Below are 15,353 nucleotides of genomic sequence, written 5' to 3'. Positions count from 1 at the left end.
AGTCTGCTTCATAGGGGAAGTGACTGGATTACGCGATAATCCCATTATGATGCTGCTGCCATGTGAGGGCCGATCGGAAGGATTAGAAAGCGAAGGCTCGAGTTTGAGGACTGAAGCGGCAGCATACGGGCCGATAAGTGACACTGATAGAGGCTCTGGTGGCAGTGAACAGTTTAGACGACCAACCAGGGAGGAAACGTGTCCTCGACCGTTAGCTGGAGACACACTGACATGGTATGTATTGTTTGTTTTTATAACTTTATGATGCAGCAGCAGTTTCCAAATTGACAGCCCTGCAAGCATTTGACAAATGACCACATACTGGAGGCAGCCAAGTCTGGTGTCAGTTTAACAGAGCAGTAAATTCACAATATATTATGACAGGCTGTAAAGAAGAAGTTTGTGTATGGAATCTGGAAGGTGCCATGACAATAATTCAAGATGTTTACAGTTTAAAACCGCTACAAGCTCACAAAATACAATTCTGTTTGAAATATAAACCAGTAAACTCAAATTTCAAAAAGCATATTATCAAACTTCATCACTGCAACACAATTTAAGTTTTATTTTTGTTAATATCTGACAGAAATATTTTTAAATTTGACTGTTTATATGCAAATATTGTGGTACTAAATGAGGTAAACGAATAAATAAGGCGAGAAAGGAGGAATAAAAGAATAAAGCAAGGGATATAGAGTAAATTATTTTCATAAAATTCAAACAGAACAGTACATTTGCACTACATTATGGCAGGTTGAATAAAAGAAGTTTGTGTATGGAGTCTGAATGGTGCCATGAAAATAATTCAAGATATTTACAATTTAATAATACTTTGAAAACTACAAAATACTCACAAAATCTATTTTAAAAATATATCAGTAAATTCAAAATAAATTAAAAAAGTTAACAAACATCATCACAACACAATTTCAGCTGTAATTTTGTAAATATCTGACACAAATATATTAAAATTTGGCTCTTTTTGTACAACAGTTTTGTCGCTAAGGGAGTTATATTTCAAAATAAGATGAGAAAGGAAAAATAAAGGATAAAAGAAGGTATTTCTTCATCAAGAGGAATTTTTTTAAATAAAACTTGCTAAAACTTTCAATAAAGATGTAGTTTTTGTCATGTAAATTTGCAATATATGATGGCGGGCTAAAAAGAAGTTTGTGTATGGAGTCTGAAAGGAGCCAGGAAATTAATTCTAGACATTTACAGTTTAACAAAGGCTTTAAAAATCACAACAAACTTCTGAAAGGAAAAATACATTCCTGGTTCACATTCTTGTCTGTGTAATCATAAAATTCACAACATATTTGGCTAATATTTTGCACAGAAATCTTAAAATGTAACTGTTTTTCTGCAACAATTTTTTTTATCACTAAGGGAGTAAAATGTCAAAAAAAAAGGATGAGAAAGAAGAAAAGAAGGATAAAAGAAGGCATTCCAGGATGAAGACTGTTACTATGATATATATATATATATATATATATATATATATATGGCATGCCGTTTAGGAAATTATATATATAATGAAAGTCGATATATATATAATGAAACTTGATGTATACACACATGCTGATCTTGATGATGATCTACCAGATCCTTAAGCTAGCCCTGCATAAGCAGCCTTCCTCTTTAAATTTTTGGTACCAATTCTAAATTTGTTTGCCAGTTTTGCCAGATGGTGAAGTTTTTCCAAATTTTGCATTGAAGACACACTGCACAGTCTTGGGTGACTGTGTGCGAGCATAGTTCAAGACACAAAATGACTTCTCTTTGGGGTGAACAGCATGGCTCAACCTGAAAACAGAACAAAAATAAAACATTAAATATAAAATCTTGATGTGCTTCTATACATTCTGTGAAAATTTGAGGTTATTTTAACAAGAATTGCCAAAATTTTGGGCCTGCAAAATGATATCAATTTTTTTGGGACACCCTGTATTATGGCGGGCTGAAAAAGAAGTTTGTATATGAAGTTTAATCAAGGCTTTGAAAACTACTACAAACCCATGAAATACAATTTTATTAGTATAATATGCCAGTAAACTGAAAATAAAACAAAATGTTATCACGCCACATCACTATAACAGTTTCTGTTGTAATTTTTACAATATTTCACATGAATATCTTAAGATTTTACCATTTTTATGCGAAAATCCTGTCATTAAATGAGTTAAATAAATAAATAAAATGAGAAAAAAAATAAAAAAATAAAGGAAAGCCAGTTTTATTATTATTTTAATGAAATTGGACTGTTGGTGGACAAAAAAGATCAGATTTTCATTGCACTTTATTTGTAGAATAAATAAATAAAATAAATTTTCAGTGATAATTTAAGTCATTTGTTTGTTAAAATGGTCCCATGGGAGTGAATTTTGAAGGAAACAATGCTAAATTCAGTCTCTAATCCCAGAAAAGATTAGATTTTGCCTTGAATTTAATATTTTAAACAAAACAACAAGTGAGTGAACTAATTAGTCTCGATTAATGAGGAAAGTCATGATTAAAGTGACAGAATGAATAAGAGGGAGTTGTTTACACCAAAATGTTATAAAATGATATTATATGAAAGCAAATTATTCAAAATGTTTTATCATTCCCCTTTCCTCATGTCTTTTCTTCAGGGTGTTTCATTTCACACAATTTTAGTTGTCATTTTTGCTCATATTTCACACAAATATCTTTAAATTTGCCAATTTTTATGCAACACTTTTGTCATTAGATGAGTTAAATAAATATATAAAATGAGAAAGAAAAGGAAAAAAGGATAAAGCAAGTCTAGTTTTATTATTATTTTATTTAAACTGGCTTGTTGATGGACCAAAAAGACCAGCATATGTCTTTTTTTATTGCATTTTATTTGTAGAATAATGCAAATTTTAAGGAAAATCATGACTAAAGTGACAGAATAGACAAATAAAGAGGGAGTTATTTGCACCGAAATGTTATAAAACGATATTATATAATCATTTGTCTTTCCTCGCGTCTTTTCTTCAGGGTGTTTCATTTCACTGCTCATTTTAATTAAAAATGAAAGAAAAACATACTCACAAGCAGTTTTTCGGGGGGGATTTCTACAGAGTGAGAGCGTGTTTCAAAAAACATGAAAGGATACCTGATTTGAGCTCTCAGAAAACTGATGATTGAATATTTTTCCCACACTCAGCTGTACAGAAAACTAATATCCAGAACAATCTCTCACAGGGGTCTGCTGAACTTTTGGTTTTTGGGCCGAGCTGCCGCCGATGTCATACCAAAGGTCTGTTTTGGAGAAACGACAGACAAGAGAATGATTAACGAGGAGGATGAGTGTCACTGTCAGAGATGTCAGAGTGTGCAGGATAACAGGTGAAGGTCTGGACGATTCGTTCAAACAGAAACAGCAGAAGACTGAGAACACAAACAGCAGCTTTATTTTTCTAATTGGATCAAACACATCACTGGACTCTACTCGGACTGTATTTCTTCTCCATTTGTTCTGAGAGTATTTGTTGGCTCCAGTCTGCAGAACAATAATTTAAAAAGTAGCTGCGACTATGTCAAGGTCTGGGGGAGCAGTAAGCGTCTGAAACAGAAACATTTTCTACTTTTGGAGGAAGCAGGAGCAGCAGGTTGAGCAGAAATACCAGTGGTGGATACAGTCCGTACAGGCTGTGCTGTATCTTCATCCTCCTCCTCCTCCTCCTCCGCTCCAGCTGCAACTTCAGCTCCTGCAGCAAAACATTATAATCAAATCCTCGACTGGTCCGGCGCCTGGCAGTTCTCTAACCTGCAGCACTCTCAGGTAAGGCATGGAGGTGGGATGTGGGTTTTGCATGTTGCTGTACAGGGAGACGGAAAGACATTTTGAGTGTAGAACTGAATTTACTAGACAAATGGAGACACTCAAACGGGACTGAATGTAAGTTAGAAGGATTTTTAATGACATCGGCAATCAGAGCTTTAGTTTTTAATGAGATAACTAACAGTTAAATATTTGAATGCAGCTACAAACTTAAAAACATTACCTACATTTATGGAATAATCTGATAAATAAAATTACAACAAACCAAATAAGACAAGCTGACTAATTTGATGCATATAGCTCCTATAAATGCAGTCCAAAAGCGACCTACTATGTATACTTTTTAATTAAATTTTCATTTTTATTTGCACACACTGTCTGCTGTGTGAATAATATGTGATTTTGCATTGAAATGTGTAGCCTGGAACTTGTGTGATGACTGCAAGGTTACTTCTGGTGTGTATACAAGGCTAGCAGTGACTTAAATAAGAAAATAATGCATTGTTTTACTGTTCTATTTACCTTAATCAATCATAAAGTCCAGTGCGAATGCCTGTAATGTGCAAACACAGTAAGTTCAGGTGAATAAAATAGGAAATAAATGTAGAATTTTAAAAGAAAAAGAATAATTTAATCTACTTCTCAGAGCTAGCTAGACAATTTCAGCTGTTAGCTTACAAATTAGTAGTCTGTAAACACATCTAATTGGAAACTAGCTTTGTTTTTAATAACAATAAAAGTGTTATATTATTACATGTATTATTCAGGTAAATTTATCATGACTGTTTGTTATAGCTGACGCTGTTTTACTCATTTGCAGTCCTTGACAGTTAGCAAGCTAGCAAAGCTGTTGCTAAGTTTAGCAGAGCTGAAACTACAACTTTTGACAGTCTTGAAAGCATTTTTGCAGTTGTAATGAATTTACAGAAATAATAAAACTAGTAACGTTATTCATAACAATATACAAAGTATTACAGCATTTATGGAATTTTTCAGTAAAATCAGAATGGTTGTTATAGTTGATGTAGTTTTACTAATTTGCTGTGCTTCACAGTTAGCAAGCTAACTGTTGCTAGCTGGCAAGCTAGCAGGCTAACTGAGCTAAAACTACAACTTTTGACCAATTCAAAAGAATTGCAACTAAATTTAAGCAAGAAGCACACATCCGTCAAAATATCTGGTAAACATACTAAATATATACGCACCACTATAGTGCTGTAATCATTAGTTATTTTTCATTATCTGGAGTAGTTTTTATTTAGTATTTATTTAGCATTATTTGCAGTCACTTCAAGGCAAAGTTGATGAGTCCAGTCAAACTTGCAACTGAAATAGTTTATTTACACTTTCTAGCATATTTCAACGGGTACCAACTTGTCTTACTATTTTATTCAGTACAAAGGAGCTTGATTCACATATTTAAGTTGGGCCTTTTTTTTTTTAAATATTGGCAGCTTCAAATAAAAGTAGTTTGATTTCCTCAAACTACTGACTCTGTCGGCTGTAACTAATGCAACAAAAATCATAAAACCAGTAATGTTATGTTCAAAAATATATCAAATATTACATTATTAAGTGTGACTTTCAGTGAAAGTCAGAACGTTTATTTGCTGAAGTAGCTGCAATTTTATCAATTTGCCGTGCTTGACAGTTAGCAAGCTAACAAAGTCGTCTAAGGTTAGCTGAACTAAAGTTCAACTCAATTTTTGACAGTTTTTTAAGTATTAAAACTTAATTTAAGTAAGAAACATATATCTATCAGAATCTTTGGTGAACATACTATAATATATTGACTACAATACACATGTGTTAATTAGCTACTGCCATTTAGCTGGTGTAGTTTGTGTTTAGTTAGCATTATTTGCAAACAGCTACTTCAAGACAACTTAAAGTTGGTCAAAGTTGTAAATGGAAAGTTTTATTAAATACTTTTTGCTTATTTTTAGGGTTAACAATCGCCTGACCTTATTTTACTGACTATAAATTGAAATGCTTGCAAAGTTGCCAGCAGAGGTAGAAAAATACTGACAGCGTCAATTAACAGTGGGTTTCACTATCTGTGACAACATGGATATTTATTTGTTTTCAAAGTTGCAATTAACACAACAAAAATCATAATGCTTTTAATGTTATTTACAAAAAATATACCAAATATTACATTAGTAATCGTATTATTTAGTTAAAGTTAGAAAGCTAACAAAATTGTTGCAAAGAATAGCTGAGCTAAGCTCCAACTTTTGACAGTTTTCAAAGCAATGAAACTTATTATAAGTAAGAAACGTGTATTTATCAGAAAATCTGGTGAACATACTAAAATACACTCACCACTATACTGCTGTTTTAATTAGCTACTGCCCTTTAGCTGGTGTAGTTTGTATTTATTTTTGCATTATTTCCAAACAACCAGAGTTATAACGCAAACGTTTTATTAAATTGTTCCAGCATTTTTTAAATTGCTAACAACGTATAGATATTGATTTTATTTTTGAGTGATCTTCCAGTGCTACATGTTTCACATTGAAGCAGACATTACCGTGATTCACATTTTTAAGAGACCGAAAGCTTGCAGTTGTCTAAAATGATTAAAAATATGAACAACCTCAAATAAATGTGGGTTTGATTACCTAGAACCACTGACAGCATGCGCATTTGTTTGTTTTCACAGCTGTTTTTAATACTTGGATGCTGTGAATGCTAATGCTAAACCAGAAATATAGATATCTACAGTCTTTGATCTGTACTCTGTGCTTGTTTTGGGTCTCCTCCATCACAGCTGAGGTCATGGCATCGGCAGCTCTAGAGCTGATGGGCTTCTTCCTGGGCCTGCTGGGGATGTTGGGAACACTGGTTGCCACCGTGCTGCCCTACTGGCAGATTTCTGCTCACATCGGCTCCAACATCGTCACTGCTGTGGCCAACATGAGGGGGCTGTGGATGGAATGTGTCTACCAAAGCACCGGGGCCTTCCAGTGTGAGACCTACAACTCCATGCTGGCGCTGCCCGCCGACCTGCAGGCCTCTCGAGCCCTCATGGTCATCTCCCTGGTGCTGTCCATCCTCGCCATTGCCCTGTCCGCCCTGGGGATGCAGTGCACTCTCTGCCTGGAGGGCTCGGGTACCGTTAAGAGTCGTGTTGCAGGTGCCGGTGGGGGGTTGTTCGTCGCCGCTGGCTTCCTGGCTCTCATACCTGTAGCGTGGACTACACATGAGGTGGTCCAGACCTTCTACCGGCCGAACGTACCCGCCAGCATGAAGTTTGAGCTGGGGGAGTGCTTGTACGTCGGTCTGGCCTCCGCACTGGTCACCATGCTGGGAGGAGGGATGCTGTGTGTGTCCTGCTGCGATGAGCAGGACGGAGGTCGCGGGAGACGTCATGGCGGCGGATATCCGTATCCGGTAGGAGGCGGCATCTCCGGAGCAGGGATAAGAACCACCTCACAGACCTACCGGAACCCCACCATGCAGGTAGGGGGCACCAGCACCGGCGGCAGGGGGCAAACACTGGTCCGCAGTACAAGCGGCAGCTCAGGGACGAGTATGCACGGAGTCCAGGGCGCTAAGAAACCGACAGCAGCAGGATATGACATCACAGGATATGTGTGAGGTCACTGTCACTCCATCACACCTTTCAACATGGCTCCCTCACTGCTTAAATCCAATTAAACGTGTCCTCACGGTGTATTTACCACATACACTTGTCAGAGTGCATACTGGTCATTTTTAAAAGCTTTTTACGGTGAAGTTGTGGCATTTAAGTGGCAAAAATGATAACGACCACAACACAATTACACAATGAGAAACGATTGTCTATCTATGCGTGTTCTGAAAACTGTGTATATTTCAAAAGTACAGGATGTCACACATTCCCCTGATAGCAACTCATGTAGAAAACTCACAAAAATGTGCATGACTGTTAAAAAATAGACTGAAACATTGTTATTGTTTTGTTTGGTATTTTTCAGTACCCAAAAATTAAACCAAAAATATGAGACCGTACATGAAAACTGTATGAAAACATTATGTAAATGTAAATACAGGTTGTAAATCCATTTGTTTGTATTCTAGGATTGACTGGATGCATCAGCAAATTTGAGAAATGCTCGACTAGATAAGAAGTCTTCCGATGCCGATCAAGTGAGAGAAAGTAAATGTTCGCTATTTGCTGCATTTTTAAAAAATAAAATGAAAGCTAAAGTCGACCCTGACACACCTAACCTTAAATCCTCTACAATACCTCTCACTGTACTGTATCATACTGATGTTTTATTGAATGATTTAGTGTGACCAAAAATCAAAACGTCTTCCTGATGATAATTCAGACTCATTTCCAAGGTCTTATTGTGCCTTAATAAGTGTGTTTGCAGTTGTACATCATCATCTATATGCAGTTCCATGTGGCAACCTGATTCACACAAAGCACCGAAATTGGATGGAATTATTTTTTATTTGGAAATAAATGCAACCTTTTTCTACATGCTATTTGTTGAATTGTGCTTTTTTTCCCCATGGTGTGAATACCTTAGACATTTCTAACCTGCATGTGAAACAAATAGAATTGAGGGTGAATCTGTTGCATTATGTTTTGCGAGTAAACAATGACATTAAATTGGCATTTCTTTAGCTAGGAAGTTTCCCTACTGTATCGTAGAATTAGCCACTGTAATTAAGCTTCTGGCAGTGTCTGTAACTTCAAACGCTGCTGAATTGCTGCTAGTCACGCCCCCTTCAGGAAGAAGACTCTCTCTGCAGACTTGAATGAGTGTTTGAGACCAGGATTTTGTATCATTTCTAAAACTGAGCAATCATTTGACACAGAAATATTGCTGATTTCACATTGTCATTGTAAAACTGGTAGTTTAACATAGCAAAGCTGCAACTTGGAAATGGTTCTGAAGTCGCTGCTGGTTAACATATAGTCTTAATGGGCAGGATTTCAGTCACTATTTCTTACTTTATCCAGTGTCTGATGACAAAAATGGCAAAATATGTAACCGGTACAAGCTTTCTTGAGAATTCCGCTGTGTTAAAATGCAGTTTATGTTCGCACGTGGAGCAGGAGAGAAGCAAACAGATGTAAATACTGACATAAAAACACTTAACCAACACAGTCTGTTATTTTTATTTCAAAACAGGCTGAAAGTTTCTGCTTTCTCTGCTTTACAAATAAAATTAGAGCTCTGACCTGCAGGTAAACAATCAAAGCTAACAGTAGCATTAGCCACATTAGCTGCAAAACATACTAACACTCAGGATTTTCCTGCTGTTGTGGGGACATTGCTTGTGGGGACATTTTGTTTTGGGGTGCCTTGAGGAACGGAAGAAGTACGGCAGAAGGTCATATCTTAATAATTTATACTTGATTACAACTAGAAAAGAAAAGAAAAGTTGTATTTTTACCTTTAACGTTAAGAATTTGCCTTTTTAAAAGACATTCTAGTAGCTTCCATCTATGTTTTATGAAATAACAGATGGAAGCCACCAAATCAGGCTTAAAGTTCCCACTTTCTCTCCTTTATGCTTTAAACAGAGTTCCAACTTGTGCAGAAACGATCTAAGCTAACAGTAGCATTAGCCACATTAACAGCATGACATGCTAACACTAAGTATTTTCCTCCTGTTGTGCTGACATTGCCGTTGTAAATAAAAATAGTCCATTGAACTTCGAGTTCTTCAGAGGCTGGGAGTACATGGAGACTCTTGTGTTCACTTTTGCAGCCAACAACAGAATGTTTGGTGCGTTTTGCTTGTAGCTGAAATGTTTTAGAGTTAGCATAAGCAGCTCTAGAAAGTAAATAAAGCAGCATTCAGAGAGGTTGGAATGTAATGTTGGAAAGCTGTCTAGTTTTGGGGTGCCTTGAGGAATGGAAGAAGTACAACAGAAGGTCATTTCTTAACAATTTTTAGTTTACAACAGCTAGAAAACAAAATAAAAGATGTATTCTAACCTTTAACATTAAGAATTTGCCTTTTTGTAAGACATTCAGGTGGGTTCAATGTGTCTTTTATGAAATAACTGCTCAGAATGTCCTAAAAACTTGAGTACAAACCCAGCATAACTGGCACACGAACGGCCTTTTAGAGAGCAGTTTGTTGGTATTTGAAGGCCATTTATGTTGCAGGTGAGTTTCGGGTGCTGTTTTTAGGATGAGAAAAAGATCACAGCCCTGACCTGCAGCCAAACAGAAGATCAACACAAACAGACCAAAACAAACACAGCTCTCACTTTATACCAATCAATACGGGGTTCAAGCTTGACTAACGGTTGGATGGTGAGACCGAAACGCTTACTGGGTCAGTTTACAGTCACAGGAGTGCTTTTGAAAGTTTGAAAGGATGTACTCAAAACATAAAAGTGCGTTCTATAATGACCAGATCTTTATCTTCTTTCACCTAGTACTTAGTGGTACGGGTTCACCTTGAAGTAAATTAGGATCACAACAAAATCAGTAACATTCCTTTGATGAAACATCTGAGCTGTTGGCGCTGTGTTTCTGTCTGAGTATTTGGAGTTTTTCCATCAATGCAGAAGCCCATCTGGAGGAAAACAGCTAATGGTGGATGAAACAGGATTTTTTGGGGTAAATTCTCACCTGAAACTCCTGGTCGAGCTTATTCATCTGAACTACTTTAACCGTTAACATTTGACCGAGAGAACGACACAGATAAGTGGGTTATGGACACAGAAACACTGTGAGAAAAACAAACACAATCTAAAAAAGTTCAGTAAAAACCCCTGATCGCCTTCACAAATTCAGTTTGAACAACCTGCAGAGCCACCTCGACACTTCTAGTGCGTTTAGACGAAATATCTCAAGAACAGTCGTCCTAAAAGTGCATATTACAAACATTTACAAAGAGAAAAAGCCAAAAAACACAAAAACATAATGGATCTAGTATATACACTACCCTTCAAAAGTTTGAGGTCAACCAGACAGTTTCACGTTTTCCATGAAAACTGACACGTTTATTCATGTGCTAACATGATTGCACCAGGCGATTAGCTAACACAATGTAGCATTAGAACACAGGAGTGATGGTTGCTGGAAATGTTCCTCTGTACCCCTATGGAGATATTCCAGTAAAAATCAGCTGTTTCCAGCTAGAATAGTCATTTACCACATTAGTAATATTTAGATTGGATTTCTGATCCATTTAATGTAATCTTTATTTTCAAAAACTGCTTTTCTTTCAAAAATACGGACATTTCTAAGTGAGCCCAAACTTTTGAATGATAGCGTACATGAATTAAAGTTGCTCTATATTAGCTAAAATTGATTTTATTAATTAAAGTTACTCTACGTTAAAGCCATTGCATATCAGTTAAATTTGCAATAGTTAAGGTTGACCTACACTACTGCTCAAAAGTTTGGCGTCCCCCAGGCAATTTTCTGTTTTCCATGAAGACTCACACTTTTATTCATGTGCTAACATAATAGCACAAATGTTTTGTAATCATTTATCAGCCTTTCAACACCATTAGCTAACACAATGTAGCATTAGAACACAGGAGTGATGGTTGCTGGAAATGTTCCTTTGTACCCCTATGGAGATATTCCATTAAAAATCAGCTGTTTCCAGCTAGAACAGTCATTTACCACATTAACAATGTCTAGACTGTATTTCTGATTCATTTAATGTTATCTTCATTGACAAAAAAATGCTTTTCTTTCAAAAATAATGACATTTCTAAGTGACCCCAAATGTTTGAACAGTAGTGTAAGATTAAAATGAAAAAAAAATTCCTGAACTGCTGCATCCTGATTGTACCCTTAAGGGATTTTTAGAATAACTGAGACAGTCGGTTTAAATATTTGAGCTGCTGTGAATCACTCAGTTTTTCCATCTAAATCATCGGGGAATGTAAAAAAACAAAACAAAACTTAGTCATATTTAAGAACCATATTTAATCTCCAGAAGGCTGATCTTGGATTGGATTGTTTTGGAATATTTCTGTTTTCGTCATCTCTGCTCAATCAGTTGTGAAAGTTTAATAAATAACAAACTTTTCTTTTTTCATTTTTGAGACTAATATTTCATATGTAAAAGTAGCTACCCTGTGTATTTTGTTTAACATTATTGTAACAGCCAACTACTTGTGGTTCAGAAAATACTTGGTAACTAGTTAGCGTGTGTTCAAATATGGGTTTTTTCTTTTTCCTAATAATCACAGACTATACTTGTAATGTGTTGCAGATATATTTGAATCAACGGCTTGACGATAAACAGCTGGAAATGTCAGATTTTTATCTCCAATGGTTCCTGAGATACTGCTGTTCAAACTCAGCTTCAAATTTCAATAAACAAAGACAAACAAATAAATAAATAAATGCACTGGAAGTGTGTCTGCTGGCTTTTTTTGTTTTGTTTTGGGTTTTTTAAAACAAAGATCTACTGATATACAATACTATGACAACATTGTGTGAATGCTTTAGTTTCCTCAAGCACAACACTAATTTGGTTAACACAAACTTTGCATAATATGTGTCACACAGAAAGCTTTTATTTTCCTCCTCAGGGCGGCCATACAAAACTATACAAGAATAAAATAAGATAACAAGTGACATTAGGTATGATATGTGTTATATCTTCATCATTAAACTTTATTTAGTGTAATATTTAGTGCTCCTCTTTGTGTCAGTCTTCTTCCAAAAGCAGAGTAGCCTGAGTGACTGAACAGCTCTACCTAGTGCCTAAAATGAGAATGACACTACATTTAACCACTAAAAAGATGAACTAAACCAGGGCTGTCAAACATGCAGCCATGACTTTGTCAAGAGTAAAATGACAGAGAAGACATCAACTGCAAATTGTAACCTTTGTGAACTTTATTTTTTAAACATAATTTCTTGGCAAGTTGCTTTGATCATAAAGTAAAATACTACATTGCTCATAGTTCTTTTGTCATTTTGCGTCTCAATTGTATAATATTTTGTCTTGTTTTTGTTGTTTTTTTGTCTGACCTTTATCGTTTCTCATGTTTTTGTCGTTTTCTGTCTCCTTTTTGTCTCGCTTGCGTTGTTTGTCCATTTTGTTGTCACCTTGTTTCTCCCTTTTAGCATCTTTGTCTCTTTTGTGTCATTTGTGTAATTTTTTTGTCTTGTTTTTGTCGCTTGTCCATTTTTTTGCCGCTTTATAATTTTTCTATCTTTTTTGTTTTGTTTTTAGTCTTGTTTTTGTTGTTATTTTGTCCCTTTTGTCTGGGTTTTGTCGTTTGTCTCATGTTTTTGTCCTTTTTTTGTTGTTTTTTGTTTCCTTTTTTCTCGCTTGTGTTTTTTGTCTTACTTTTGTCATCTTGTGTTTCTGTCATCACTCCGCCAAGGAATGGCGGAGTTATGTGATTTTCACAGTGATGCGGCTTATAGTCTGGATCCACGGATTTGTTAAATATTTCCCATTGCCACATATAGCAGCCTGCACCATGGCTGTAACCATGATGTGAACACTGTGTCAGCTACCCGCTGACAATCACATGATTGTGATCCTACTACAAAATGACCATGATTTATCAGTTGGAAATCATACAAGGAACAAATGATTAAACTGTGGGGTGTTTCTGAGTCTCATCAATTCCTGCCGCCAACTACAAATTTAGGTCATGTATGTAGCAAACTCCAGCCAGACAGACTAAGTTCAGCCTTCAGCCTTATTTTAAACACAAATTCACCTTTCTGTCTTTCCCTCCTTTCTTCAGGAAACACTGTAAGAGTTTGTCCCCATTCCAGCTCGATGCTTATAAGTTTAGACACATCCTTTGCTAGACAGCAACATCGTAGAACCGTTTTCTGTCATCTTTATGTGAATTTTTGGACTTTTCTGCAGCGTCTTTGTCATGTCAAGACACCTTTACTAAGAGAACTACTTCCTGTACCGCTGGAATGGTGACAAAATAAAAGCCCGCAAAATTAAAAATATGCATTCAAAATAAAAGCATGTTAACAGTTATTTTAACACTAACAAAACAAAGGCTTGCCAAAATTGATGAACTTATCAACAGACCTTTATATGAGTAATTTACATGCAATTACTATAAATGAGGATTATGTTATTATATTATGTTATTATGTTATTTTATATATATATATATATATATATATATATATATATATATGTAACTCCGCTGATACCCTCAAGCATTTGGTACATGATGCATTGAAAAATCTCAGGTGCACATTTCATGCCGAAAGGTAGTCTTAGCCATCAGTATCTCCCGATTGGGGTGTTGGATGTTGTCAGACACGATGATGGCTCGTCTGGTTCAGTCTGTAGAAAACATGACTTAGCATCAAGTACAGAGAACACTTTGGCATTGGGCATCGTCGAGATAACTTCCTTTATTTTGCGCATTGGATAGTGCTCTCGTTTGATAGCACTGTTCAGGTCTGTTGGATCAATGCAAATTCTGAGTTTGTCCTTGTTGGTGACCACTACCATGGAACTGACTCACTCTGTTGGTTGGTCAGCTTTTGTGATGTGGCCGTCCTTCGCCATCTCATTCAGCTTTTCAATGATTTTGACTCTTAGTGCAACTGGTTGTCGGCGCACAGGATGAACAACGGGTTTTGCTTCAGGGTCAAACTTTATTGTGTATTTACCTGGCAGTGTTCCTGGCCACGCTGCACTTAACAAATGCATTTGAGAAGTGACAGTTTATGGCACTTTTGGCTTTCCGTACCTCCAACACGCACAGACGACAAGATGAAGTCTTTACGATTTTTATGAACTAAATACAAAACAAACAATTTAGGAAACTGTGATGGGTATTATTCACTATTTTCACTTTATGACTGAAATAATTAATCTATTAATAACAACAACTAACACTGAAAGCAGTCACCTCTTAGTTCTGTTTAGTTTATTTTCTGTTTCTAACATTAAAGTTGCATCAAAGGGATTAATTTTCTTGTTTTTCACGGAGGTGTGTGAGCTTTAATACCTTCTCCTCTATTGTTTCTCTGAATGTTGGACAGAGTTGTGTTTCTTTCTTTTTATTCTGTCAAAGATTCCTGCTGAAGGTGAATAAAAGCGATGGTTGTACATATTAATGTTTGATAAAAGCTGCTTTTTACGCGACAATCAACAGATTGTGTCACCAAATGTGAAAGTATGTGAAAGTTGAATTTATATTTTCAGAAGATACTGACGTCCTTCTCAGTCGTCCGTCTCAACGTTGTATTTATTTTTTTAGACAGTTAAATCAGATCATTAGTGTTATTTGTCCTTAGTTGCAGTCGTGAACTTTTCTCTATAAAAACAAACATTCAAAAACAAACTGCAGCGTAAAAATGAATAATTTTAACTGTGATGTTTGAAACACTTCACAGTTATTTGACATATTTTCCATGTTTTGGTAAATTACAGACAATAAATAGTAAAATCACAGTTATTTGAATGTAAAATTACACAATTTTTATTGCAATAAAGTCAACAAAAATACTATTTCACAGATATTTCCTGGTTTTGAAAGAAAATATCAATATATTAAAAATGAGAAATGGTAAATAATAATAATAATAATTTTCTAACTGTTACTTTACAAAATTTCCTTGTTTTGGTAAATTAT

General features: G+C 35.7%; 1 protein-coding gene across 1 annotated transcript; it reads left to right on the top strand.

Moving 5' to 3' along the window:
• Positions 1 to 8,267, top strand: cldn2 (claudin 2). The gene is made up of 3 exons (XM_022215401.2): positions 1 to 234; positions 3,214 to 3,793; positions 6,567 to 8,267. The coding sequence occupies exon 3, from the start codon at positions 6,575 to 6,577 to the stop codon at positions 7,394 to 7,396; it is 822 nt and encodes a 273-aa protein (XP_022071093.1). The 5' UTR covers positions 1 to 234; positions 3,214 to 3,793; positions 6,567 to 6,574; the 3' UTR covers positions 7,397 to 8,267.
• Positions 8,268 to 15,353: the final 7,086 nt, after the last annotated feature.

The sequence above is a fragment of the Acanthochromis polyacanthus genome, chromosome 17 (genome assembly GCF_021347895.1).
Source record: "Acanthochromis polyacanthus isolate Apoly-LR-REF ecotype Palm Island chromosome 17, KAUST_Apoly_ChrSc, whole genome shotgun sequence".
Classification (NCBI taxonomy): Eukaryota; Metazoa; Chordata; class Actinopteri; family Pomacentridae; genus Acanthochromis; species Acanthochromis polyacanthus.
Note: the sequence above shows the minus strand (reverse complement) of the source record. Positions and strands in the feature narration are given on the sequence as shown.

Excerpts from the sequence above, each read along its gene's own strand:
- cldn2 (XM_022215401.2), top strand. The coding sequence starts at position 6,575 with ATGGCATCGGCAGCTCTAGAGCTGATGGGCTTCTTCCTGGGCCTGCTG.